Source organism: Felis catus, chromosome E2, assembly GCF_018350175.1.
Source record: "Felis catus isolate Fca126 chromosome E2, F.catus_Fca126_mat1.0, whole genome shotgun sequence".
Lineage (NCBI taxonomy): Eukaryota > Metazoa > Chordata > Mammalia > Carnivora > Felidae > Felis > Felis catus.
In genome coordinates this window covers 18091958-18118550 of record NC_058382.1, presented here as the reverse complement: position 1 = coordinate 18118550, position 26593 = coordinate 18091958, and the positions used below count along the sequence as shown (strand labels likewise).

At 52.7% G+C, this 26593-nt stretch overlaps 1 protein-coding gene across 3 annotated transcripts; it reads left to right on the top strand.

Annotated features, from left to right (window-relative positions):
- The first annotated feature begins 1089 nt into the window (after window positions 1–1089).
- Window positions 1090–14955, top strand: MAG (myelin associated glycoprotein). Of its 3 annotated transcripts, XM_006941398.4 has the most exons (12): window positions 1090–1170; window positions 3028–3087; window positions 3535–3603; window positions 3774–4142; window positions 5602–5898; window positions 6005–6262; window positions 7373–7633; window positions 11871–12158; window positions 12502–12598; window positions 13398–13497; window positions 13754–13792; window positions 14438–14574. In XM_006941398.4, the coding sequence occupies exons 3-11, from the start codon at window positions 3558–3560 to the stop codon at window positions 13778–13780; spliced, it is 1743 nt and encodes a 580-aa protein (XP_006941460.1). In that variant the 5' UTR covers window positions 1090–1170; window positions 3028–3087; window positions 3535–3557; the 3' UTR covers window positions 13781–13792; window positions 14438–14574. The 3 variants fall into 3 exon arrangements, with proteins under 3 accessions (XP_006941460.1, XP_006941459.1, XP_019674302.1); XM_006941397.4 differs by lacking the exon at window positions 13754–13792 and having other exon boundaries at window positions 1093–1170; window positions 14438–14955; XM_019818743.2 differs by lacking the exons at window positions 1090–1170; window positions 13754–13792 and adding an exon at window positions 1235–1315 and having other exon boundaries at window positions 14438–14955.
- The last annotated feature ends 11638 nt before the right edge of the window (window positions 14956–26593 follow it).

Below are 26593 nucleotides of genomic sequence, written 5' to 3'. Positions count from 1 at the left end.
ACCTTGCAGAGGTCATGACCAAAGAGGAGGATCGCTGTGGAATCTGGAATCGGCACACAGAGGGTCCTCACCCAGCTCATAGAGTAAACAGAGCCCCCGATAAGCCCCTCTGTGCACCAGGTGCTGTTCTATGGGACAGAGGATGAACTAGACAGACAGGTAGAAACCCTGCCCTCTGGGAGCTCTGTGCCGGCGCGGAAGAAGTGCACCCAGAGCGCGGCGGGCAAGTGTGCGGAGGGCTCTGGAAGGACAGGGCAGCGTTTGAATGGAGGGGCCCGGCTTGGTGAGACGGGCAGGGCAGGCTTCCAGAGGAAGTGGTGTCCGAGCTGGGAGCCAACAGAGTGCATAGGCTGCGGCCAGTGGCAGAGTGGGGAGCGGGATGGGGTAGGGAGACCTGTCCGGGAGGAAGGAACAGGTAAGTGCAAAGGTCTCCGGGCAGAAGGTGCCGCTGGGTATTTGAGCAACACATTCGTGCACCCGCTCTGTGGTTAGGAAGCTTAACTCTGTGCCAGGAGCCATTCTACAAACAGGACAGACGGAATAAGCAGGCAAAGCCCTCGTCGTTCTGGAGGCCAAGTTCTCATGAGAGGAGACAGTCAAACCATACGGTCACTGGTGATAGCAAGAAGAGCCTGGAAGATAGACCAGGATGTGGGCACCCAACCTGACCCTGGGAAGTGACTCAAGAGAGAGTGGAGGTGACGCTGAAGCCAGGAGCGGGCAGGTCCCACCTGCTCCTGCTCACACCCTCTGTGGCCTCTTGGGACTGAGGTTATACCTGTTCTTGCCACTGACGTTCCCTAGACACTGAGGACAAGGCCTCCTGTTAGCCTGAGACTTCCAGGGATATCAGAAGGCCCTCTCACGGACCCAGAACCAGGGTGATGGAGGAGGGGGGACAAGTGAGGCCGCTTCCCCCCCCCGCCCCGTCCCCTCCAGGAAGGAGCTAGTAGAACCCAGGCGTCAGGCTGCCCAGTTCCAGCGGTGGTGACAAGGGCCCCTTTGTGCCCCCCTCCCTCGGGGGCAGGGAGGAGCTGGGCCCTGGAGGCAGGCGGCCCCTGGCACCCGGGGGGAGGGGACGGGCTGGCAAGTGGGGGCCCGGACCCTGGGAGGCCAGGGGACTGTGAGCTGGGCCGGTGGAGCAGAGGGCGCAGAAGCAAGAGCATCCAAGTGAGTACCGCCGCCAAGAGGGGCCAGCGATGAGGTGGAGGGCAGAGGACCGGGACTGAGGGGGCGGCGAGGGGCGCCCAGAAGCACGCGCCAAGGCCAGGTGCTCCGGGCCGTGGATGGTCACCGGCAACTGCCACCAGTTTAGGTTGGAGCAGGGTGCGGGTCAGAACTGCTTTGGGGAGGGGCTGGGACCGCAGCAGGGACAGTGACCGGCCTTAGGGAAGAAACCAGAAAGAACAAAGGGCCCCCTCAGCATCCCCACGGTGGAATTTGTGCAGGAACGGTTGCCCGAGGGCTCCTAAGGTGCGGTGGGAGTGTCTGGGGCTGGATGAGGAACAGAAGGATGGGCAGGAGATCAGACACCTGCATCCCGCTGTCTGTGAGGGCGTGAGGGCGGTGGGCCGTGAGCGAGCAAGTTCTAGCACCCGGCACCTGACAGGTGCGTGTGTGTGTGTGTGTGTGTGCACGTGCACGCACACACACGCTGCCCCTGGGTCCGCCTGGATCTGCATCAGCGTTCCTCAGCCTTGTTTTCGTTACACCCCACTAAGGAAAAATTGTAGACCTGGTCTTCCTAATCCCACTCCCACCAAGCAGATACACCCTATGCATGTTTATGCACCGCGGCCCTTTCGAGACTCACACTGCATTGGAACCTCTAAGATTTTTCTGGCCCACCCCCCAGGAACCAAGTTTACCCCCCGTGAAAAACAGGTGGCCTACAAGCTTGTTTCACAAGTCGGCCCGGGTCCTGGGGCTGGGCCTCACCTGTGTCTATCTCCTGTGCCTTCCTGTCGCATGTGCAACGGTGGCATCAGCCACGTGGCCATCAGCGCGCGTCTGGGCGGGTCTGTCCTCAGCCACACCTCATCGTGTGCGCAGGTCTGTGGGTCTTTGTGAGCCTGGCCCGCAGGCGGGTCCACGCGCGTGCCTGAATGCCGTGCCCACGCCAGCCCAGGTGGACACGTGCAGCGGACACGAGGCGGGGCAATGCAGCATGCTTCTGTGACTGTGTGTGTGCCGGCACGTTCTGCGGGCGCGGGGGTCTCGGTGCCTGTCTGCGGGTGCAGGGCCCTGACTGGGGTGCGCCCGAGTCCCCGCTGTGTGAGCCTGCTCCTTCTGGTTGGGTCTGGATCTGTCACTTTTCATACCGGCCTTTGCATGTGTCTGACTGTGCATGCGTCTGTGTCCGTGGGAAGAAGGGCGGCGGAGGCCAGGAAAGGCAGCCACTTGGGAACCTTGGCTTCGACCCTGAGGCAACCCACAGAGCCGCCGGGTGCCAGGGACTCACTGACTCCCAACCCCTGGTCCCGCCTTGTCCCGCTCAGAGCCCAGCCAGGAGTGCCGGAGTCTTCTCCCATCCCACCTACCCGAGAAGCCCCCCGGGATGAGGCACCCTCACCCTGAGCGAACAGGGCTCTTTTGTAACCGGTCCTGGCCTCTGTTGAGGGTGGGGGACACCAGGGGCCGTCTGTGGGGTGGGAGAGGGCGGCAGGAATTCCCGCGGCATGCCGGGAATGCTGATGCCGTGAAACCCAGTCATTGATGGGCCAGGTCCCTGCCTGCCACCCCCAGGCCTCAGCCGTGGGACATCTGCTCGCTCACCCTACTCACCACCCTGCCTGCCTCCCCCCCCACCCCAATGCTCTGCCGCTCCCCCTTTCCTCCCCAGAGTTCTTTGCCATCACAGCTTGGGGTGGGCCGTGGCCACAGAGTAGCTGCCGGGCCGTGTGGGAGGGTCCCAAGCATCCACAGGCCGCAGAGCCCACACGGGCAGCCTTACGGCGGGCGGGTCGCCACTCAGAGCGGACCCTGAAAGAGGGCGGCAGGGGGACACTTGTCTGACTCTCGTTCCAGGTTGGCTGGCTGACCGCTTCAAGTGAGACCCGAAGACATTCCCAACTCAGGGATACGGAGGTGAGGGGCGGGGTTCCAACTTCTCTTTCCCCCTGGCTTCCCCCGCTTCCCGCTGCTGGCCCAGCCCTGGCTCTGTCCTTACTTTCTCGAGGTGCCCAGGGGCACGAGGACAAGGAGGCTAATTATCAGGGTGGTTCGGTGGTGAAGTCTGCAGACCCAGAGCTAGGCAGACAGGGCTTGAATCCTAACTCTGCCACTTGCGGGCTGTGTGGCCTTGGGCAGGTTACTTAACCTCTCTGGACCTCAGTGTAAAGTGTGGGTTATAACTGCACCTACCTCAAAGAGATCACACGAATTAATATCACGGAGTAAAGCGCTGAAGCCTCGTACGCGGTCAATGCCATAGAAATGTTTGCAACTACAGACCATAATAATACCAGCAGCAGCAACCCTCACCACCACCTCCCCTTAATAGAAGCAACCCTCACCACCACCTCCCCTTTCCAGCTGTTGCTCGCTTGCTGTACAAAATGATATTCCTCACGACACTGCCTCTGTTTTGGATTATGATTTCAGGTACGAGGTAGGGGTGCTGGGGGTCCTGGGGCCCTGAGCAGGCTGGGGTTGTCTCTGTGGGCCCCTGGAGCCCTCAGGGCGGTGGAAGGCCAGGGGAGTGGGGGCGAGGATGGGGGCGGGGGGTCAGGGAGGACGTGTCCCTCCGCCTCAGTGGTCCCGCTTGCCTGCAGCCTCCCGAGGGGGTCACTGGGGTGCCTGGATGCCCTCGTCCATCTCTGCCTTCGAGGGCACGTGCGTCTCCATCCCCTGCCGCTTCGACTTCCCCGACGAGCTGCGGCCGGCGGTCGTGCACGGCGTCTGGTACTTCAACAGCCCCTACCCGAAAAACTACCCCCCCGTGGTCTTCAAGTCTCGAACCCAAGTCGTGCACGAGAGCTTCCAGGGCCGCAGCCGCCTCCTGGGGGACCTGGGCATGCGCAACTGCACCCTGCTGCTCAGCAGCCTCAGCCCGGAGCTGGGCGGCAAGTACTACTTCCGCGGGGACCTCGGGGGCTACAACCAGTACACCTTCTCTGAGCACAGTGTTCTGGACATCATCAGTGAGTCCCCAGAGGGTGCGCGGGTGCTGCGGGCTGGGGCGGTGCACAAAGTCTTCCCCGGGACCTCTCCAGGGAGGTCCGGGCTGGCAGGTCCGGGGACTTCTCGGTCTGGCTGGGGGGAGGGGTGCAAACCCCAACGCCCACACGGACCAGGCGGACGACAGCAGACTAAGGCCCCGGATAGTCTTATTGCCCTCAGAGGAATATGAGCGCTCTTCCTCTTCTAGAAACAACTCGGAGAAAAGCAGTGGGGCCCAGGGGTTCGGGGTGAGGCCTCTGGATGGATCCCTGTGTCAGCTGGGTGACTGGGGGCAAATTACTTCACTTCTCTGGGCTGTGCTTCCCTCGTCTGTAAGGCGGGGATGGGAACAGCACTTAGAGCTCAACGAGTGAAGAGTTACGAGTGCTCAGAGCAGCGCCTGGCACAGGGGACCCTGCTCTGGGTAGCTGGTGATCCGGGAGAATGCACAGATACCGCTCCCAGACGATCTGAATTTTTAAGAGTAAACCAGAACTGTGTGTTTTTTCCGTGTAATCTCCCAATTCCTAAACATTGGCTGCTGATTCAGATCTTTTTTTTTTTTAAATCCTAAATTTAGGCCAAATAAAATGCAGTTCTGGGCCAGATTTGGCAATCAGAGTAGGGCACGCTGCCTAGTGTCTGAGAGGCCCTGTAGCATGGAGCCCTTAGATTCGGATCTCCCATCAGCACGGAGCTAAATGAGCCAGATCACAGCCGTGATGCAGAAAGAGACCCCACCGGCACAGCCAGACACGGACACACACACGGAAAATAAACCAAAGAAAACACGGGAAAGGAGAGAAGGGTTTTTTTTTTTTTAATGTTTATTGTTTATTTTTGAGAGAGAGAGTGTGAGTGGGAGAGGGTCAGAGAGAGGGAGACAGAATCCCAAGCAGGCTCCAGGCTCTGAGCTGTCAACACAGAGCCCGACGCAGGGCTGGAACCCACGAACTGTGAGATCATGACCTGAGCTGAAGTCAGATGCTTAACGGACTGAGCCACCCAGAGAGAAGTTCCTTAGGGGATATAATGTCATAGCCAGAGCACAGATTATGAAGCCAGAGTGACAGGGTTTGAAGTTCAGTTTTACTCCACACTAGCTGTGGTCTCAGTAGAATTCCTCATCTCAAAAATGAGCAAACTAATATTACCCACCTAACTAGCATGGCTGGGAGGACTGGCAAGTCAAACTGGTGTCATGTACTCAGGGCATTATAGCATTATTTTCATTATTGCACACCTGTGGTTGATTGTGGAGGACTTCTGGGTGACAGGTAACGGGGAGGAGAGAGGGTCGTAGGGAATTCTGTCTCCAAGGATGGGGAGGCAACCAGGTACCGAGAATGAAGTAGGACAAGGTAGAGGTGGCCCGTGGCCCGATGCTGCTTCCTCAGCCCTCCCTCCTCCCCCGGCCCCCACCACCCCTGTCTCATCTAGACACCCCCAACATCGTGGTCCCCCCGGAGGTGGTGGCAGGCACGGAAGTCGAGGTCAGCTGCATGGTGCCTGACAACTGCCCAGAGCTGCGCCCGGAGCTGAGCTGGCTGGGCCACGAAGGGCTGGGGGAGCCCACCGTGCTGGGTCGGCTGCGCGAGGACGAGGGCACGTGGGTGCAGGTGTCGCTGCTACACTTCGTGCCCACTAGGGAGGCCAACGGCCACCGGCTGGGCTGCCAGGCCTCCTTCCCCAACACTACTCTGCAGTTCGAGGGCTACGCCAGCCTGGACGTCAAGTGTGAGCCTGGGGGTGGGGCTGGGGCGGGGGGGGGGGCGGTGGTCAGGGCCGGGGGCGGGGTCTGCGGCCCCAGCCCCCTGACCCCACACTGTGTCCCCGGCCTCAGACCCCCCGGTGATCGTGGAGATGAATGCCTCGGTGGAGGCCATCGAGGGCTCGCATGTCAGCCTGCTCTGTGGGGCCGACAGCAACCCGCTGCCGCTGCTGACGTGGATGCGGGACGGCACGGTGCTCCGGGAGGCCGTGGCCGAGAGCCTGTTCCTGGATCTGGAAGAGGTGACCCCCGCGGAGGACGGCGTCTACGCCTGCCTGGCAGAGAACGCCTATGGCCAGGAGAACCGCACCGTGGGACTCAGCGTCATGTGTGAGTCTCCTGCACGCCCCAGCACCGGCCCCGGGGCAGAGAGGTTAGGGGAAACCGGCCTCACGCACGGCCTCACGCAGGGCCCGGCCCCCTCCAGGCCATATACAAGGTGGAGGTGGAGATGGAGAGGAGGGCGTCAGGTCGAGGCGTTCCCGCCTGCTTCCCAAAGTATCTGGCGAACACCTACTGTGACCACTCTCATCCCTGGGACAAGGTGGGGGACAGATGCAGCCCCGCCCCCCGGGGAAGCCTGTTAAACTCAGCTTCCTGCCCACAGCCTTGGCTGCTCTGGGAGTAGATCTTGGCCCTGGAAATCTGCATTTCAAGATGAGCCCCGTTGCAGTTCTAGTGGGAGGGATGAGGGGACCCCGGACCTCACCCAGCCCCTTGCCTACACGGTGTGTATTGTGGAGTCCATGGGGAGGGGCTGGTCAGATGAGGTTCTTTGTTAGGAACCAAGGAGAGGTCATTCATTCATTCACAAATATTTATTGAGGCAAAATGCCCAGGGCTGTGGATAATAATAATGACAGCTACAGCCAAGATTTACTCAGAGTGCTTTACACAAATACTCTGCCCCCAGGCATCCCCACGGCTGGCTCTGACCCACCTCTTCTAGACCCAGGGAGGCCCTCCCTCACCATCCCAGTTAAAACTGTAACTCCCTGATTTCCCATTACATTAATTTTTCTCCAAAGCAGTTATCCCCATCTTGCCTCCTGTATGTTTGTTTACTTACATAGGGTCTGCTCACGTGGTTGGAAATCTTCATTTTCCCTTGTTCGGGTTACAGGAGTGCCTGCCACTTAGGTTCCCAGTGGCTCCTGTGAGGTTGGGACTCTGATTAAGCTCCTTTTCCAGAGGCTTGGAGACGTTAGGAGATGGGTCCACTCACAGCTGGGAAGGGGCAGAGCTGAGGTTCAAACACAAGTACACTGGCTGCAGAGCCCGTGTTGATGTAAACAGGATAAACCAGGACAGGGGTCACCCGAGCCACCCTGAGCTGGTGCGCTCAGGTCAGGGTGGATGGGGTCACGTTGGGGCTGGGAGTTGGCCGGCAGAAGAGGCACCCTTGGCTTCTGACCATCGGCCCCCTGTCCTGCCCCCCAGATGCACCCCGGAAGCCGATGGTGAACGGGACAATGGTGGCCGTGGAGGGGGAGACGGTCTCCATCTTGTGCTCCACACAGAGCAACCCGGATCCTATTCTCACCATCTTCAAGGAGAAGCAGATTCTGGCCACGGTCATCTACGAGAGCGAGCTGCAGCTGGAACTACCTGCCGTCACGCCTGAGGATGACGGAGAGTACTGGTGTGTGGCTGAGAACCAGTACGGCCAGAGGGCCACCACCTTCAACCTATCCGTGGAGTGTGAGTACCCGCCCCCCCCACTTCCCCTGCTGACTTGATCTTGACTTCCGGCTGGACTTGACCTCCTTCACCTTCCCTGCCTTGGTGGATGGATGGGTGGGGGTACCTGGATTACTGGAAAGCATCCGTGCCTCCCAACCCGGGGTCAGCTTTGCACCAGCAGGTGAGAATGGGGAAGGTAGGGAAGCCGAATCCACAGCAAGAAATTAAAAGTCCCCCCTGAGAGTACTGTGTTCTCACATCCTGGGGCGTGCTTGTCACCAAAGAGATTTCTGGATCGTGTGGCCTTTTGCGTTCAACAGTAATCACGACCTCTGACCCCTGTGTTGCATTGCTGGGTACCAGGCGTTGCTGGAAAGCTCTGTACAGGGATCCACTCGTTTCATCCACATGACATTCCCATGAGGGAGGTTCTAGTCCTGTCTCCAGTTTCCGGAGAAGCAAACGGAAGCCCAGCGAGGTTATGCCACTTCCCCAAAGTCACACAGCCAGAAAACGGTTCAAATCCAGGCAGACTGGCTCCACTTTTCCGTACTGCCACAGTTGACTTCATCCTCTGTTATTACATCAGAATACATTGATCAGACAGTTGTGCTGTGCAAAGGGCAGTGTGGCTCTGTGGGATGTGGGGGAGGGGACCAAGAGGGCACCAAGCTTTATTATCAGATACAGTGTAGCCAGAGAGGTGGGGTGGATGCACATAGAAAGCTAACTGTCTTCGAAATGGAACTCCTCATTCCACTGGCAAGCAGCACCTCTCCCGACGTCACCACCAACGGCCCCACCCCCACCCTGGCACGGGGCCGCCCTTCAGGGCCGCGGCTCCCAAGTCAACGTTTCCGCTCCCTCTCCTGCCGCGACTACCTCTGGAGTGTCCTCTCCACATTTCCATCTGCTTCGTTTTTAGCTCCGGCCTGGCCCTCCGACACTAGTCTCCAGGCTTTTCCGCTCCTGGCCTCCGTGACTCCCCCTACCGTGGTCCCCACCACACGGGTTTGCCGGAAGGCACTGAGCACAATCCATACTCAATACCGTGTATGTGGCGATAATCAGTACGTGGTAGATACAGATTATTTCTGGAGGGCCACCTTCTGTGGCAGAGGGGTGGCCACACAGGCTCGGCTGGCCTTTCACCTCTGCGCACGTTCTCTGCCCGCAGCGTCCGAGGTGATCGCGCGTTGTGGGGTCCTCTGCTTTCTCCATGCTTGCCCTCCTGGGCCCAGCTTCCTCCTACTGCTACGCCCCCTTTCCCTGTCACACCCCAAGCCAGTGGATCTTGGGTTTTAGAGGCGGAGAGCCCCAGAGAATCTGATGGAAGCCGCGGAACGTGCACACCACCCCATCTCACATACGTTTGTAGTCACAGACCCCTGTGCAGTAAGAGTGGCCAGGGGTCATGAACGGTCTGCTCTGGGCAGGATTCTAACTTCCGCGGTGTTACTTTGCTGAGCCTTTATGGCCACCCTGTGAAGCACGTATGTGCTATCATCATCTCCTCTTGGAGCGAGGAGAAAACCAAGGTCAGAATCCCCCAAGACCATGCAGCTAGGAAGGTTGTGTAGAGCCAGGATCCTTCTGGACTCTCGTCTGCCTCTGCTCTCAAACCCGTGGCGGCTTCGCGTCCCCACAGCCCTGGGGACCCAAGGACTTGCTTAATCTGGCTCATTCTGATAACACATGGGGAGTGGAAGGCCTTCAATCTGCTGGAGTTGAAAAGCAGCTGTGCCCCCCCCCCACCTGCCCCCACCACACCTGCTGAGCCCTTTAGGCTTCCCCGAGGCCCCTTTCTGTTCCCGAAGGCTTTGTCCTGTAGCACCAGGGGTTTCGTGCTCACTGACAACGGCGGCGGGTGTTCCTAGTGCGGGGTTTCCTGGGGTTTCCCGCTGGCCTGCTGATCCCAGGGCCAGCTCGGCGTGGGACACGCAGGTGGCGCTCGCCTCCCCTGAGTGTTTGTGGGCGGGGACCAGTCTGAGCCGTCGGCACACATTGACCTATTTTGGTGTCACAACAACACGTGATGGTGAGGGACTGTTCCTCACCCCGGTTTAACAGAAGGAGACTGAAGTGTGAGCTGGTCAGCATCCCAGCCCTGTCCCCACCTTGCTGCGTGGTCCCGGCCAAGGGACTCCACCTTTGCTGCGCCCCTCCGCTGAAAACTGGGTATGAGGGCAGTAGCTGAGCCCAGAGAAGGTTGTGAAGACTGTGGAGGTTAGCGAGCCCCCCCCACAGTGCCTCGCCTGACATGTCCTATGCGCTCCGGAAGGCCGAGGCATCGCTTCCGGCTAATCTCTCCCTCGGACTCCAGGCTGGATGCCCGCCCGGCCTTTCCTGCCGCCGAGGCTTTGCTCATACGCTCCCTCTGCCGGGATGGTTCTGTCGATCTCCCCCTAAATCCTCGGGAGCATCGCGCTTGTGAGCCCGCCTTCAGAGTTCACGTAGCTCCTTTCGAGGAAGGACCAATACTCCTGTTTGCACAGATGAAAACTCCATCCTGGAGACCCAGGGAGGCTGAATGGCCTGATCGGGGCGGAGCTGGGCTTCCGGCTGGGCTTCCAGAACTCCCCGCTCTTTGTGGAACTTGGGGTCTGCGTAAGGTCAGCCAGGGTTTCCTAGGCGTCCCGGGCTGCCCGCAAAGCTGCGGAGACACTGAGCATGTACGGGCAGAGTGGCGGGAGGCTGGCGTCGGGCACAGCGCCGCAGTCGTGCGTGAAAAGGTTTTTTTAAAAATGTGATAGTTCAGGTTTGTCATTGTTAATGTACCCTGTGGTGTGTTAACTCGTTAACACTACGGCAAGCACAGTGCCTGTCTGCCTGGGCAAAATTTGGGCCATACGTGTTTAATTTACTAGATTTAGATGCATGAACGCATTGAGGTTCCAGCTGGAATCATCTCTAGTTTGAATCCGGTCACGTGACACCTGGTCCATCACTGTGACTTGTTTTTTTTTTGTTTGTTTGTTTGTTTTCTGGAAATTGAAAATAAGTGGGGGAATTGATGGCCTGAGAGTCTTTTGCCCACGTGTAAGTGGGTTTTGGTCGGGACTGAGACCCAGAGCTCAGTCTAGAGTGAGCGGACTCTAGTGCTGGATTCTTCAGGAGGGAAAAAGAACTTGGCAACATTCAGGGGCGCCTGGGTGGCTCAGTCAGTTAAGCATCCGACTTCGGCTTAGGTCATGGTCTCACGGTTTGTGAGTTCAAGCCCCGTGTCGGGCTCTGGGCTGTCAATGCAGAGCCTGCTTCAGATCCTCTGTCTCCCTCTCTCTACTCCTCCTCCAGCCTCTCTCTCCCTCTCTCCCTCTGTCTCTCAAAAATAAATAAACATAATAAAATAAAAAGCAACATTCAAGTTAACTAACTTGGATTTAAATTTTAAAAAAGCAACATTTGAGATCCTATTATAAGATCATATTTTGGAAAATGAAAGAAACAACAACAAAAAAACCGGAGCAGTCCCAGTTTTGTAATACAAATGGCAGCAAAGGGAGGCTCAACACAATGATCTTGGGGGGAGGATGGGGGCCGGTGCCAATGGCAGTGGGGGGCCCCCAAGGGAGGGACGGTCAGGATGCAAGGGGGTTCTAGCGATCAGCAGGGGCATCTGTAGTTCCTGCCAGTGTTCACAGAGCTCGGCTGCGTGAAAGGCGTGGTCTAAGTGTGGGGACAGAGTGGAGGCCGAGCGAGAGCCTGTCCTGATGGAAGTAAGAGACCAGCCAAATTGATCGTCTAACGTGGGTAGGGGTAAGTGCCGGGGACCAGACCCAAACTTGCCGGCAATGCATAGTCAGGGAAGCGAGGTGCGGTTTCCGTGAGTGGTAGGAGAGAGAGGCGTCATCTGAGCAGAGCAGGGGACTGAGTTCAGCCGATGTCAGGGAAGTGTTCCAGGCTGAGGGGGAAACGCAAAGACCCTGAGGTGGGAAAAAGCTCCATGAACTTTAAAAAACAGCGAGGAGGCCGGTGCGACTGGGAAGGAGCCATGGCGAGAGAAGATTAGTGCGGCTGGGTCCTGCGGGGGCCTTGCAAGACCCGGAAATGAATTTGGATGTCACTGTAAGTGACATGGGGGAGGGGGGTTCATCACGATCTCATTTGTGTTTTGCAAGGTGAACGAAGAGAGGGTGCAAGAGGTTCTGCAAAGGGGGAAATACAGCTCATCTCTGACGCGGCCGCCGCTATCCTTGGCCCTCAGCCTCTGGGGGGCCTTTGGTCCCCTGAGTCCTGGTCTTTCTTGCCCCCGCAGTCGCCCCTGTGATCCTGTTGGAGTCCCACTGTGCAGCGGCCCGGGACACAGTGCAGTGCCTGTGCGTGGTGAAATCCAACCCTGAGCCGTCCGTGGCCTTCGAGCTGCCCTCACGCAACGTGACCGTGAACGAGACCGAGCGAGAGTTCGTGTACTCGGAGCGCAGCGGCCTCCTGCTCACCAGCATCCTCACGCTGCGGGGACAGGCCCAGGCCCCGCCCCGGGTCATCTGCACCTCCCGCAACCTCTACGGCACCAAGAGCCTGGAGCTGCCCTTCCAGGGAGCCCGTGAGTGGTGCGGGCCGGGGCCGGGAGCCACGGGGGTGGGGGTGGAGGGGGCTCCTCTTGGATCCACACTGCCCTCCCCAAGGCCGGCCGAGCACGCGGCTTGATCAGGTGGTAAGGGTGCCCTTCCCGCGTGATACGGAGGGGCTGTCCTGAGTCTGCCTGTGCTCTCCCGGGTCCGCTCCTGGGCCCTCCGGCAGCTAAGCCCTCCGGGCCAGTCAGGGCGAGGACACCCCAGCTGTGTAAATGTTTTCACTGTCACCTCTGCCCCAGCCTGGCTCCTAAGAACCCGGGTGTCCTCACTACCGCCAGCAACCCTGAGGGGGCCTGGGTCTTCTGTCCTCAGACCGCCTGATGTGGGCCAAGATCGGCCCCGTGGGAGCCGTGGTCGCCTTTGCCATCCTAATTGCCATCGTCTGCTACATCACCCAGACGCGGAGAAAGTGAGTGGCCTGCCGGGGCTCATCTGGGCGTGGGGAGTCTTCCCGGGCTAGGGAGGCGGGGAGGTCAGTTAGAGGCTGCCGGGGGGCGGGGGGGGGGGGGGTGAGGGAGGCCTCCCTGTCTGTGTGTGGGAGGGCAGTTCTGCTCTGAGAATGTTCCGAAGGATGGAGGAGAGAGGCTCCCGCCCACACGAGCCACCGCCATTCAGGGCACGCCAGTGCTTGGGAGGGCACTTTCCCCTGATGGGTCCCTGTCCCCTGCGTTCTCTGTTATGGCCTCCTGCCCTCTGGGAGCCCTCCTCCTGAGCAGGCCGCAGCGTGATGGGGGAATGCCAGCTACCCCTGGCTCGCAACCACGGGGTCGGCCCCAGGTGGTTCCAGGGCCCTGGTGATCCCACACCTCATTTCTGGCAACAGAAACACTCCCGGCCCCAAACCACACCCCCCTGCCACAAAGGTGCTGTTTCTCTGCCTTGTGGCACACGCACGTCAGCTCCCCTGAGAGCGGACTAATCTTTCTGCACCACATCCTGGCAGCAAGAGGGTGTGACGGGGCCAGGGAAGAACCCCTAGAAGCCAGACCGGGGTCCTGAAAAGTGGCAGGGACCAGGTGGAGGGATGGGCAGTGGGGGACAGGAAGAGGCTGGTCATTCTGAAGAGGCCGTCTGCCCCATCTTAGAGAGAAGGCTGGAAACCACTCTGGGGTCCCTTGAGTGAAACTCCTAAGGTGGATGGGGTGCAGAAATGGAAGGGAGAGGGAGGCCTGGGACTCCCCCTGGGGCTGACATGTCCTGCCCTGCAGAAAGAACGTGACAGAGAGCCCCAGCTTCTCGGCGGGGGACAACCCCCCGGTCCTGTTCAGCAGCGACTTCCGCATCTCTGGGGCACCAGAGAAGTATGAGGTGAGGGCCTGTGGCTCCAGCTTAGCTGGAGTACCTGGGTGCCAGGGACACGGAGGGTCTGGGAGAGCCTGGGGGGCCAAGGGGCAGCAGGGAGGCCGGCCCCTCAGAAGGGGCAGGGAGGAAGTGCGGAGGGCTGGCTGCACCTGGGCGGGGCAGGGCGCTCGGGCTGAGGCCGTGAAGGGGGCCGAGGGGCTCCGCTGAGGGCAGCCCCCATCCTCCCCACCCGGGTCTGTGACTGCATTTCCTTCTCCAATAGTCCAGAGAGGTCTCTGCCCTGGAATGAGCGCCCCAGGAGGTAGGTTCCGGGGGCCTCAGTGTGCCCGCCTCTGGGCCCTTGTCGGGCCGTGGGGTTGGCGTGCATGTGTGTGCGTTCTCGTCAGGCATCCAGGACGGCTCCCGGTCAAGTCCGGCCCTGCCCGGCACTCCTGGCCTTGTCTATTCTGTCCTGTTGCTGCTCCCTTCTGTCTGTGGCCGCTGCCCCGTGTCTGTGTCCAACGGGTGGGGGCGGGGATGGGGCACATGACAGGGAAGCCGAAGTCACACCTGCAGGATCTCGCAGACTGCGGAGGGGAGCCTCACCAGACCCAAACATAGGGAAGGACGCACTGAGCCGGGCATTTGCAAATATTTGGAAAGGTGGGATCCCGACCAGGTGGCTTTAATCTGGGAAGATGCTATGGGTTGACTTGCATGCCCCTCAAATCCCTGCATTGAAGAGGGCTTCCCGGAGACATTGAATTTGTAGGTGACTTTCGGGCTCAGCAAGGAGGAGGTGGTTGTGCGTCGGGGCACCCGTGGGGGCGAAGGCCCCAGGGTGGGACGAGAAAGGAGGTTCACGTGGGGCTTTGGGACTCAACTCTGGGGCCGTGCAGGCGCACGTAACCGCAGCCTCTGGAAAAGGTGGAAACGAGGGCCTCCTAACGGGCTGGTTCTGTTCCAGAGCGAGAGGCGACTGGGATCTGAGAGGAGGCTGCTGGGCCTTCGGGGGGAACCCCCAGAGCTGGACCTGAGCTATTCTCACTCGGACCTGGGAAAACGGCCCACCAAGGACAGCTACACCCTGACGGAGGAGCTGGCCGAGTATGCTGAAATCCGTGTCAAGTGAGGGGGTGGGGGCAGCCAGTGTGGCCACCCCTCCCTCGGGACCCTCACCGGCCCCTACTGGCTATGGGCTCCCTTGCTCCCCGGAGCGGTGAGGGCTGGGGCAGGAAAGGGATGGGGCAGGTGACAGTGAGGTCCTGGGGGCCCGGCCTCCCCTCCTTCCCAGCTGCCCCCACCCTGCCAGCACCCACCCCGCACTGTGGCTCCTCTCTAACCTCCTTTAACCTCATCTGTCCAGAGGGGAGCTCCGTCTGTCTGTCCGTGTTATTTATTGCTGCCCCCCGCCTGGTCTCCTGCCCCCACACCCGGCCCCAGGGCCTGTACAGAGGGACATGAAATAAATGCCCGGAATCCAAATACCTATCTAGATACTGATGACTCTTTTTAAAATTTCTTTTTAAAGTTTATTTATTTATTTTGAGAGAGAGAGAGACATTGTGAGTGGGGGAGGGGTGGGGGGGTGGAGAGAGAGAATCCCAAGCAGGCACTGCACTGTCAGCACAGAGCCCCACACGGGGCTCGAACTCACAGAACTGCGATATGGTGCCCTGAACAGAAACCGAGATCTGGACACTTAACCGACTGAGCCCCCCGGGCGCCCCGATCCTGATGATTTCTGATCCATTCCTAGGCGAACCTACCATCGCCCTCCTTGCCCTCTGCAAGGCCCCGTGTGGCGACGTGGGCCCAGGAATTCTAGCCCTGAGCCCAGGCCAACTGCCCTGAAGCCGCTCCCACTCGGGGCTGGCAGCTGTGAGCTGAGTCTAGCCCCTTCACTCACTCCCATTCCCTCCTGCGCTCTGCTGGGCGGGGTGACCGCAGGTCGGGGTGACCGCAGGTCTTACCGTCTCGTAAGCCTGTGTTGGTTTGACTGCCTTCCCCCCACGTTCGTGCCACAGTCTGTAGCTTCAGCCTCTCCCACCTCACTCATTTGGTTCAAGAAACATTAATTAGGCACCAGTTGTGTACCAAGCCCCGTCAAGAAGCTCAGGCTATCGTGGGAAGGGATAGGACAACCCTGTGAAGGTAAGAACGCTGCGGCTCCGAGAAGCCAGGTGATTTCCCCAGGGTCCCAGGGCTAGGAAATGGAGTGGCCAGGCCCTGGACTCAGTTCTTCGTTTTCCATAACCCCTGTTGGGAACGTGAAGAGGTTAATCAATCTCCACTTACCTTCCCTAACAAGTAGGACAGTGGCTCTCACAATGGTCCCTGTACCAGCGGCATAAGCGTCCCCTGGGAACCTGTCAGAAAGGCACATTCTCAAGGCCCCTTGTCAGTCTGCAGGAACTAAAAGCTCGGGGGTGGGGGGGCGGCAGTCTGTGTTTTGACGAGTCCTCCGGGTGATTCTGAGGCATCGATGTTTGGGAACCTAGGGGAGCCGAGGCACAAAGGTTAAATCACGTCCTTGAGGTCCCCCAGCTGGTGACTGCACAGCCCCAACCTGAGCCCAGAGCCGGGCTCCCGCCACTGTGCGCTCCGCCATCTTGAAGCAACGGGGGCTCACGGGACGGAAGGTGCTGAGGGAGCGGGGAGGACAGGGCCGCAATTGGGCCGCGGGCCCTGGGCCGGGCTGTTCTCCCTGCTCTTTGAAGAAGGCAGAGGATACCACAGAGGCCAAAGTCAAGGCTGAGAGGCGGGACTAACCAAACCGTGTCGGGAGGGAAAGTGATGAGGCCGCCTCCGGCTAGGATGGCGAGTCCACTTGCGGGAGCAAGAAGGGGCTGTGGGTGGTCGCGGGGCTGTGAGCAGTGGGGAGGGGACCGACCCCAGGCCTAGCCCGAGCCCCTTCCTCCCGGAGCCCTCTTGGTCCGGTAGAGAGAAGGACGTTGAACAAAGGACCTCACACGTGATGCCCGACTGCCACCGATGGCGCCTGCTCCCAAGGGAAGTGCAAGGGGGGCTTTTAGAGCCCGGGACAAAAGTGTGCCTCGGGGTCTCAGGGGTCAGGGGAAGCGTCCCGATGACAGGAAAGTCTCACAGGAACACGGCGTGTGAAGGCCCCCCCAAGTGGGAACATATTTGGCAAGATCCCGGGAGCCGAGAGGAAGGACGGAGAGTGGCGGAGGATGAGGCAGAGAATCGTGGGGACTTCACAGGAGCCACGGGGGAAGTTCCGAGCAGATCTCCTGCGCACCGCAGGGACCCCACCCTGACGCACCTGTCCTCTGACGACAGACTCTGGCTCCGGCAGGTCTGGGCTGATAGGAAGGCCCCTAAGGACTTCGCCCCGAGGAGCAGAGCAGTGTCAATAATGAGGGAGTCCGGTAACCCTGTGCTGCCCAAAGGGCCGCCCGAGTGCCATGCTGGAGAGCAACTTCTACATTAATACTGATGTTTCATTCGGCATGGATCCGAACAAAAGGAAAGCGACACGCCAAACTGGTGATTGGGTTGTTTTTTTCGGTTTGTGTTTTTTAACAAAAGCTTAGGATGAGGCTGTTTAAAAAATAGTCAAGTGGGGGTGCCCGGGTAGCTCAGTCAATTTAAGCATCCAACTCTTTCTTGATTTTGGTTCAGGTCATGATCTCACAGTTTCGTGAGATCAAGTCCCGCATCAGGCTCTGTGCTGAGGGTGGAGCCTGCTTAAGATTCTCTCTCTCTCTCTCTCTCTCTCTCTCCCTCTGCTTCTCTCCCCCACTCATGCTGCTCCTTCTCTCTCTCTCTCAAATAACTTAAAACAGTCAAGTGAATTGATTTAAAGAGATGTATGAAATAAAGGACAGACAGAACAAAAGTCCTGAAGGTCATAGGCAAACCTCTAAAGTTTACGGAAAACGAAGTGATCTGATACAAAGACCGTCTCTTAGGAGGGACTTACATTCAGTGATGACACACAAGGAGGATCGGAATTCGGGATATCACACTCCACCCCTCTCCTAGACTCCCCCCAGAATCCATCTCTTCCATCGACACGTGGTTCCTGAGCACCTGTTATGTGCCTACTAAGCATCTACTGAGCACCTATGCTGGGCTCCAGGGATATCACAGTGACCAAGAAGAAACTCTCTCCGACCTCATGAGGCTGACACTCTGTGGAAGAGACAGATGACAATCAGTCAAACAAACCAGTGCTGGTTGGGGAGTGGGTGTGCTAAGAAGGAAAGTGAGCACGATTGGACAGAATGTGCTGTGTAGGGCTGCCATCTTGGAAAGAGGTCATTTGAGTAGAGAGAAGGAAGTGAGGGAGGGGATTCTGGTCATTTGTGGAGGATGTGGATCCAGGGAAAAGCCAAGATCGGGTGCAAAGGCTCAGGGTGGGAATGTACGTGTTATGTTTAGGAACCAGAAGGAAACCAGCATGCCTGGGGCGGGGGGGGTGGGTGGTGGTGAGCTGGAACAGTTCCCGGCTTCAAGGAAGCCTGATCACAGGCCTTATAGGATGGTTAGGACTTGGTCTTTTACTCAGAGTGATCTGGGTTGTCACTGGAGGATTATACACAGAAGCATATTAAGGAGGGGCTGAGGTTTCTAAGACCCCACTGTGGGAACAATGAACCCAGCTGATGGGCAGCTGCGGGCAGAGGGCTCAGGAGGCCAAGAGAGAGGAAGTGGAGACAGTGAGAGGGGACAGGTCAGGACCTCTGTTGTAAAAGGAAATGATGGAGCTGGCTAGTGCTGGAGGAGAGGGAGAGAGAGGGGTTCCAGACAGCCTCTTCCTCAGCCGCTGAAGACGGTGGAAGGAACAAGCTCGTGGAGAACACAAGTGTGCCCTACTCCAGCCGCATCAATAGGAAAGGCTGACGGCAGCCCTCCCTTGGGAAATTACAAGCTGAGGAAGAGTCAGAACCTATGACATGGTGACTTAGAGACATGGGGACAGAGGCACAGGATGACATCTGGCCGGGCCAGCGTAGAGGTGAGCAGGTCTCATGTTGGCAGGGACAGCCACCGCGTGTAGGAGGGAAGACGCCCAGGCACCGGGTCAGGGTCATGACCACAGGCATTTCCTTTTCCTCTTCTCCTGCCACCTCCCAGGTTCCTCCTGGCTGAGAACAACCCATCCCTGGCAGCCCCCAGTCCTATCCTGAGGACAGTGCCTGCGGCAGGCAGCTTGTCATCCTCATCAGTGAAAGGGCTCCAGGCCAGAGCCTCCTTCCCTGGGTTTTCTTCCCCACCCTCCTCGCTGTCAACTCCAGCCTGTTCCCCGGACAGGAGGAGACAACCTCAGCCTCACAGGCCTCCCGGGCAGGGCAGCAGGCAAGCAGAAGACCCACCCCCAGAGTCTGGTCTGCCTGGAGTAGCTCCCCTGGGAAATGGGAGGAAAAAAATAGTTTGGTCTCAAAGGGTCTCTCTGTCAAGCCCCAACTCCAGGTCACCCATGGAGTGTTGGTCAAGCAGAGCTAGTGACAATATCCATAATAATAACAGCTCACTTTTACAGCACATTCATTTCGTGACAGCCACTGTGTGAAGCACTGTATGTGCCTGTGATTTCTCACAGAACACCCATGAGGTCAGTTCTGCCAATATCGTCATCTCCCTTAGAAGGGAAACTGAGGGATGTCACAACTGATAATTGACAGCACTTGGATTTGAAACCAGGTCTGTTTACCACATGCTTGTCATAAGGCGCTCACACAGCTGAGTCCATCACACGGGTGACCTCACTAAACCTGTGAGGAAGGCGCGATCACTATCCTCATCTTATGGTCCTGGGGAGGGGGCTCCGAGGGGGCACATGGCCAGGTGGGGAGTGGTAGCCCAGGGCTCATGGTAGCACCTAGTTGCCTGGCTCCACTGCTTTCCCAGAGGGGATGTGACCCAAAGTGCTGGCCATCCACCATAAAAGGAGAGGCACATCACCCAATGTCAATTACAGGAAGAATTGTCAATTACAAGCCCCATTGGAAGAATCATTAACAGGAAGGAATCACTGATAAATACAGAAAGTATTTAGAACACTTGGCCACCCAAAATGGAGACTACCTCTTTGGAAGGAAAGTTGGAAAGAAGAGTAAAGGCACCAAAGTCATAGAGTTCTGCTTCCACCCTGGCCTTCTCCATAAGTCTTTGGTCTCCAGAAACCGAGGCACATCTGTGAGTCTACTGCCCAGTTTCCTCCTGTTACAAGACTGTGAGCGATGCCTGGAGTTAGGCCAGCAGAGGTCTCAGGCACTCCTTCTTTCTAGGTGATGATTAGGGATTTAAGTCCCCAGTGGGTCCCCTGCCAGCGACCTTTGGGACCATGTTCCCCAGCTGGAGCCCCCATTGAGATTGCTGGGGACTTTAATTTTTATTCTGAAATAATTATAGAATCACAGGAAGTTGCAAAAATAGAACTTTTTATTTTGAAATAATTATAGATTCACAGGAAGTTGCACAGATAAAACAGAGGTCTTGTGTGCCCATATTTTACACAATTATGGTACAGTATCAAAACCAAGAGTGTGACATTAGTAGAGTGTGTGTATACAGTTCCGAGTCCTTTTATCACATGTCTAGATGTATGTGGCTATCGCTGCAATCAAGATCCAGAATTACTCCCTTACCACAAGGCTTTCCCTTGTAGTCATGCCCACTTCCCTTTGCCCCTGGCAACCAGTAATCTGTTTTCCATCTCTATCATTTTGTCATTTTATTTGGTCTGTTACATAAAAGGAATCATATGGTACATGACCTGTTGAGGTTGATGTTTCCTTTTTTTCTTAGTACGATGTCCTTCAGAATCATCCAAGCTGTGTGTGTCAATACCTTGTTCTCTGCTATTACTACTCCATGATATGGATGGATCACAATTTAAGCATTCACCTACATGACATGCTGGTTCTTGCCAGTTTTTGGCTATTACAAATAAAGCTGCCATGAACAACTGTGTTAAGGTTTTTTGTGTGGACATAAGTTTTCATTTCTTGGGGATTAACACCTAGGAATGCAATTGCTAAGTCATATGGTGGTGCGTTTTGTTCATTTTTCCAAGAAACTCACCATCTATTTCCCAGAGTGGCTTCACCATTTTACATTCCCACCAGCAATGTGTGAATGATCCAGTTTCACTGTATCATCACCCGCACATGGTATTGTTATTATTTTTTATTTTGGCTGTTCTAATAGGTATGTAGTGATATCTTACCAGGGTCTTGATTTACATTTCACTGATGGCCAGTGATGTTGAACATCTTTTTATGCACTTATTTGCCATCTGTGAAACGTTTCCCTTCGGTGAAACATCTCTTCATGACTTTTGCCCGTTTTCTAGTTGCCTGTTCGATCCACTTACTTAAAGTGTATACTTCAGTGGTTTTATGCATATTCACAGAGGTGTGCAACCTTCACCACAATCAATTTTAAAATGTTTTATTTTAAGTAAACTCCACACCACATGTGGGGCTCAAACTCATGACCCAGATATCAAGAGTTGTATGCTCTACCGACTGAGCCAACCAGGCACCCCCAACCACAATCAATATTAGAACATTTCATCAACCCCCAAATAAACCCATGTCTATTAGCAGTCACCCCCCATATCCTCTCAGCCCTAGGCAATCATTAAATACTTTGCGTCTCTATAGATTTTCCTTTTCTAGACACTCCATATAAATGGAATCATACAACATGTGGTCTTTTGTGATCAGCTTTTTTCACTTAATGTTTCCATCTTCACCCATGTGGTAGTATCTATCAGTACTTTATTTCTTTTTATTGCCAAATATTTCATTGTATGGATATACCATATTTTCTTTATCCATTCATCACTTGATGGACACCTGGGTTGTTCCTACTTTTTGGCTCTGATGAATAATGTCACTACAAATATTTGTGTTCAAATTTCTGGACGGATATGTTTTACTCTTGGGTATACACCAAGGACTAGAAGTGCAGAGAGCTATGGTAATTCTATGTTTAACCTGAGGAACTGTTTTGAGATTGTTTTCCAAAGTGGCTGGACAATTTTATACTCCTACTAGAAATATTTAAAAGATTCAGTTACTGCACATCCTTTCTAGCATTTGATATTGCCACTATGTTTAATTTCAGCTAAGAGATGTGTGGTAGTATTACCTCATTGTGATCTTAATTTGCATTTCTCTAAAGGTCAGTGATTGCTGACCATTTTTTATATGATTGTCTTTGGTGAAATGTCTCCTTATGTCTTTTGCCCGCTGTGAAAATTAATAGAAGGAAGCCTCACTAAAATGGAGCAGGCTAGAAAGGGGAGCCATACCACTCAATGCCAATTACAGGAAGAACTGTCAATTACAGACCCCAAAAGAAGAATCATCAACAGGAAAGAATCCTCAATTACAGGGCCCAACAGGGGAAAGAAGCACATTGCATCTCCTGCAAGAAATCAATCACCCCTGCAACTCAGCCAGTGAGAAACTGTCATCACCCTGGACTTGGGCTTTTCTCCAATGGACTTTCATTCCAAACAACACCTTTTAACTTCCTCCTTGTCCATAAAATAATGTTCCTTTCCTTTGTTGGACTTGCCTATACAATTGCATGTCCCAAATTGCAATTTTCTGTTATTCCTGAATAAACTAATTTTTGCTGGTAAAATAACTTCCTGGTTTATTTTTAACACCATCTTCTAATTTGATTTTTTTTATTTAGTTTTTTAATGTTGAGCTTTTATATGTGTGTGTATGTGTGTATGTGTGTAATTATATACATACATATATATATTCTAGATATGTAAATATTTTCTTCTAGTCTGTAGTTGGTCTTTTCCTTGTCTTAACAAGGTCTTTCACAGAGCAAAACAAAAGCAAAAACAAACACAAATTTTTAATTTTGATGAAATCCAATTTATAGATCATGACCTGAGCTGAAATCGAGAGTCAGATACCTGGGCGGTTCAGTTGGTTAAGCGTTCAACTTCGGCACAGGTCATGGTGTCATGGCTCATGTGTTTGAGCCCCAGGTTGGGCTCTGTGATGACAGCTCAGAGCCTGGAGCCTGCTTTGGATTCTGTGTCTCCCTCTATCAGCCCCTCCCCTGCATGCTTGCTCTCTCTCTCTCTCTCTCACTCAAAAATAAACATTAAAAAAAAAAAAGTCGGACGCTTAACCAAATGAGCCACTCAGGTGCCCCTCCATGTTACCTTCTAAAAGTGTTCTAGTTTTATGTTTCACATACAAATCTATAATCCACTGTAATTTTTGTACAAAGTGTGAAGTTTGGGTTGAGGTTCATGTTTTGCTTATGGATGTAACCAATCTCTCCACCAACATTTGTTGAAAGACTGTGTTTCTTCCATTGGATTGCTTTTGCTCCTTTATAAAAAAATTAGTTGGCCATCCTTGTTTGGGGTCATTTCCAGGTTCTTTAGTCCATTTATCTATGTATTTATTCCCCCCACCAATACCACACAGTTTTGATTACTGCACATTACTTTATAATAAGCTTTGAAATCGGGGTAGAGTGACCGCCCCTTTATTCTTCTTTTTCAGAAATGTTTCCTATTCTAGTTCTCTGTCTTTCTACATAAACTTTAGAATAATCTTGTCTAGGAGCACCTGGGTGGCTCAGTCGGTTAAGTGTCCAACTCTTGATTTTGGCTCAGGTCATGATCTCACGGTTTGTGAGATCGAACCCTGCATTGGGCTCTGCACTGACAGCACGGAGCCTGCTTGGGATTCTCTCCCTCTCTCTCTGTTCCCCTACCCTGCTCATGCTTTCTCTCTCTCTCTCAAAATAAATAAACATTAGAAAAAAAGAATAATTTTGTCTATAGCTACAAAAAATTTTTCTGGGATTTTGAAAGTAATTGCATTGAATCTGTTTAATCAATGTGAGGAGAATTGACATCTTTATCATGTTTAATCTTCTGATTCATGAATATAGTATTTACTTTGGTCTTCTTTTATTTTTTTCAGCAGTGTTTTGTCATTTTCAGTATACAAGTCTTATATATGTCTTGTTAGATTTATTACATCTAGTTATGGCTTTTTAAAAAGCCACTATAAATGAAATTGTATTTTACATTTCAGTTTCCACATGATTATTGTCAGTATTAAAAAAGTGAGTAAATGACTAATATTTGTGTTAATTTTGTATTCTGCAACCTTGCTGAATTTCCAGTACTGTATTCAGTAGAGTGGTGATTGTAGACACCTTAGGGTGGAAATATTCAGTCTTATAGTGTTGATAGGCCAATTTTAGTTTTTTTTAAGTTAGTTGCAGATTATCCAGTGGAGGAATTTCCTGTCTACTCCTAGTTCTCAGGGAGTTTTTATTGTGAATGGGTGTTGGATTTTGTCAAAATTTTCCGCAACAATTTATATGATCATGTGATTTTTCTTCTTTATCCTATTAATATAAGATTACATTGTTTGATTCTCAAATACTGAACCAGGCTTGCATCCCTCAGATAATCTCCATTTGGTCATAGTATATAGTTCTTTTTACATATTGCTGAATTCTATCTGCTAATATTCTGATAAAATGTTTTGCCTCTATATTCATGAGGAATATTGGTCTGTAGTTTTTCTTTGCATTGTCTTTGTCTTTTTGTTTGTTTGTTTCGGGGTAATACTGGCTTCTCAGAATAAGCTGAGAAGTGTTCCCTCTACTGTTTTCTGGATGATATTATGTAGAATTGGTGTTACTTCTTTACACATTGGGTAGGATTCTCCAGTAAAGCCATATGTGCCTGGAGATTTCTTTTTCATGTTTTAAATTATCTCAGTAGTTATAGGGCTCTACAAATTACCTAACTGACATCTGGAGGGGTGTGGTAGTTTTTACTTTTTGAGGAATTGATCCACTTAATCTAAGTTTTGAAATTTATGTGCATAGAGTTGTTCATAGCATTCTCTTATTACCTTTTTGATGTCTGCAGGACCCGTAGTGATATCCCATTTCATTATTTTTTTTAAGTTTATTTCTTTATTTTGAGAGAGAGAGAGAGAGAGAGAGAGAGAGAGAGAGAGAGAGCTTGTGTGAGCACTTAAGCAGGGTAGGGACACAGAGAGGAAGAGAGAATCCCAAGCAACCCAGGGCTTGATCCCACGAACCATGAGATCATGACCTGAGCCAAAATTAAGATTCAGCCACTTAACCGACTGAGCCACCCAGGTGCCCCCATGCCCCATTCATTCTTAATGTTAGCAATTTGTCGTCTCTCTCTTTTTGTCAGCCTTGCTAGAGATTTGTCAATTTTATTGGTCTTTTCAGTGAAACAGATATTTAATTTTCTCTATTATTTCTGTGTTTTCAGTCTCATTGATTTCTGCCCTTATGTATATTATTTCCTTCTGTATGCTTGCTTTGGGTTTATTTTTCTCTTATTTTCTAGCTTCTGGAGATGGAGACTTTTATTACTGATTTGAGACTTTTCTTCTTTTAATGTAACCCTTTAGTTCTATAAATTTACCTCCTGTGCTTAGCTGTGTACCACAAAATTTGATAAGTTTTATTTTTGTTTTCTTTCAGTTCAATGTATTTTTTATATTTCCCTTGAGATTTCCTCCTTGACACATATATTATTTAGAAGTGTGCTGTTTAGTTTCCAAGTCTTCAGAGATTTTTCTGTTATTAATTTCTAGTTTGATTCTATTATGGTTAGAGAATGTACTCTACAAGATTTCAATTATTTCAAAGTTTCTAAGTCTTGTTGTAGAGCCCTAAATTTAGTTTATCTTGGCATACGTTCCATGGATCCTTGAAAAGAATGCGTATTACATCATTTGAGCGTCAACTAGATCCTGTTGGTTGATGGTGTTCTTGAGTTCTTATATATCCTTGCTGATTCTAATGTCTAGTTGCTCTATCATTTGTTGAGGGAGGGATGCTAAAGTTTCTAACTATAACTGTGGCTTTGTCTATTTCTCCTTTCATTTCTATTGGTTTTTGTCTCATGTATTTTTTAGCTGTGTTGTTTGGTACACACACATTTAGCATTGCTATGTCTTCTTGGTGGATTGACACTTTCCTTATAACATCCCTCCTTAGTTTTGGTCATTTTCTTTGTTCTGAAGTCTACTTTTCTTAAATTAAGATATAACTGACATACAACATTAGTTTCAAGTGTACAACATGATTTAATATTTATATATATTGTGAAATGATCACCACAATAAGTCTAGTTAACATCCATCATCACCACACACAGTTATAATTTTTTTCTTTTAAGATCTACTCTCTTAGAAATTTTCAAATATAGCAGTATTATTAACTATAGTCACTATGCCGTATATTACACCCCAAGACTTATTTTATAACTGGAAGTCAGCACCTTTTGACCACCTTCACCCCTTTTGACCACCTCCCCATCCTCTGCCTCTGGCAACCACCAATCTGTTCTCTGTATCTACAAGTTCATTTTGTTTGTTTTTTAGATTCCACATATAAGGGAGTTAAGGCAGTGTTTGTCTTTCTGTTTGACTTATTTCACTTAGCATAGTGCCCTTAAGGTCCATCCATGTTGTCACAAATGGCAAAATTTCCTTCTTTCTTATGGCCGAGTAATATTCCATTGTATATACACACACCACATTTTCCTTATCCATTCATTCACTGATGCACACTTAGGAGGCTTCTATGTCTTAGGTATTGTAAATAATACTGCAGTGAACTTGGAGGTGCCATATCTTTTTGAATTAGTGTTTTCATTTCCTTCAGATAAATACCCCAGAAGTGGAATTGCTCACACATAATGGTAGTTCTATTTTTAATTGTTTTGAAGAACTCTACTTTCTTTTGATTAATTTACATCATTTTATTTTCAACTTGCCTGTCTAATTACATTTGAAGTTATTTTCTTATGACAGCATATAGTTGGGTCATTTTTTTAACTCACTCTGTCAATCTCTGTCTTCATTTGTGTATTTACACCACTTACATTTAATGTAATTACTTACATGGTAAGGCCTAAGCCTGTCATTTTATTTTTATTTTTGTTCTCTCAATTTTTAATTTCTTTGTTTTCTTTTTTCCTACCTTCATGTAGGTCTCTTGAACAATTTTTAAAATTCCATTTTGATTTATCTATAGTGTTTTTTAATATATCACTTTGTATAGTGTTTTAGTGGTTGATCTAAGCATTACATTA

Excerpts from the sequence above, each read along its gene's own strand:
- MAG (XM_006941397.4), top strand. The coding sequence starts at position 3,558 with ATGATATTCCTCACGACACTGCCTCTGTTTTGGATTATGATTTCAG. Across the intron at positions 7,634-11,870 it reads CTTCAACCTATCCGTGGAGT|TCGCCCCTGTGATCCTGTTG; the intron begins GTGAGTACCCGC and ends TTGCCCCCGCAG. Across the intron at positions 12,159-12,501 it reads GCTGCCCTTCCAGGGAGCCC|ACCGCCTGATGTGGGCCAAG; the intron begins GTGAGTGGTGCG and ends TTCTGTCCTCAG.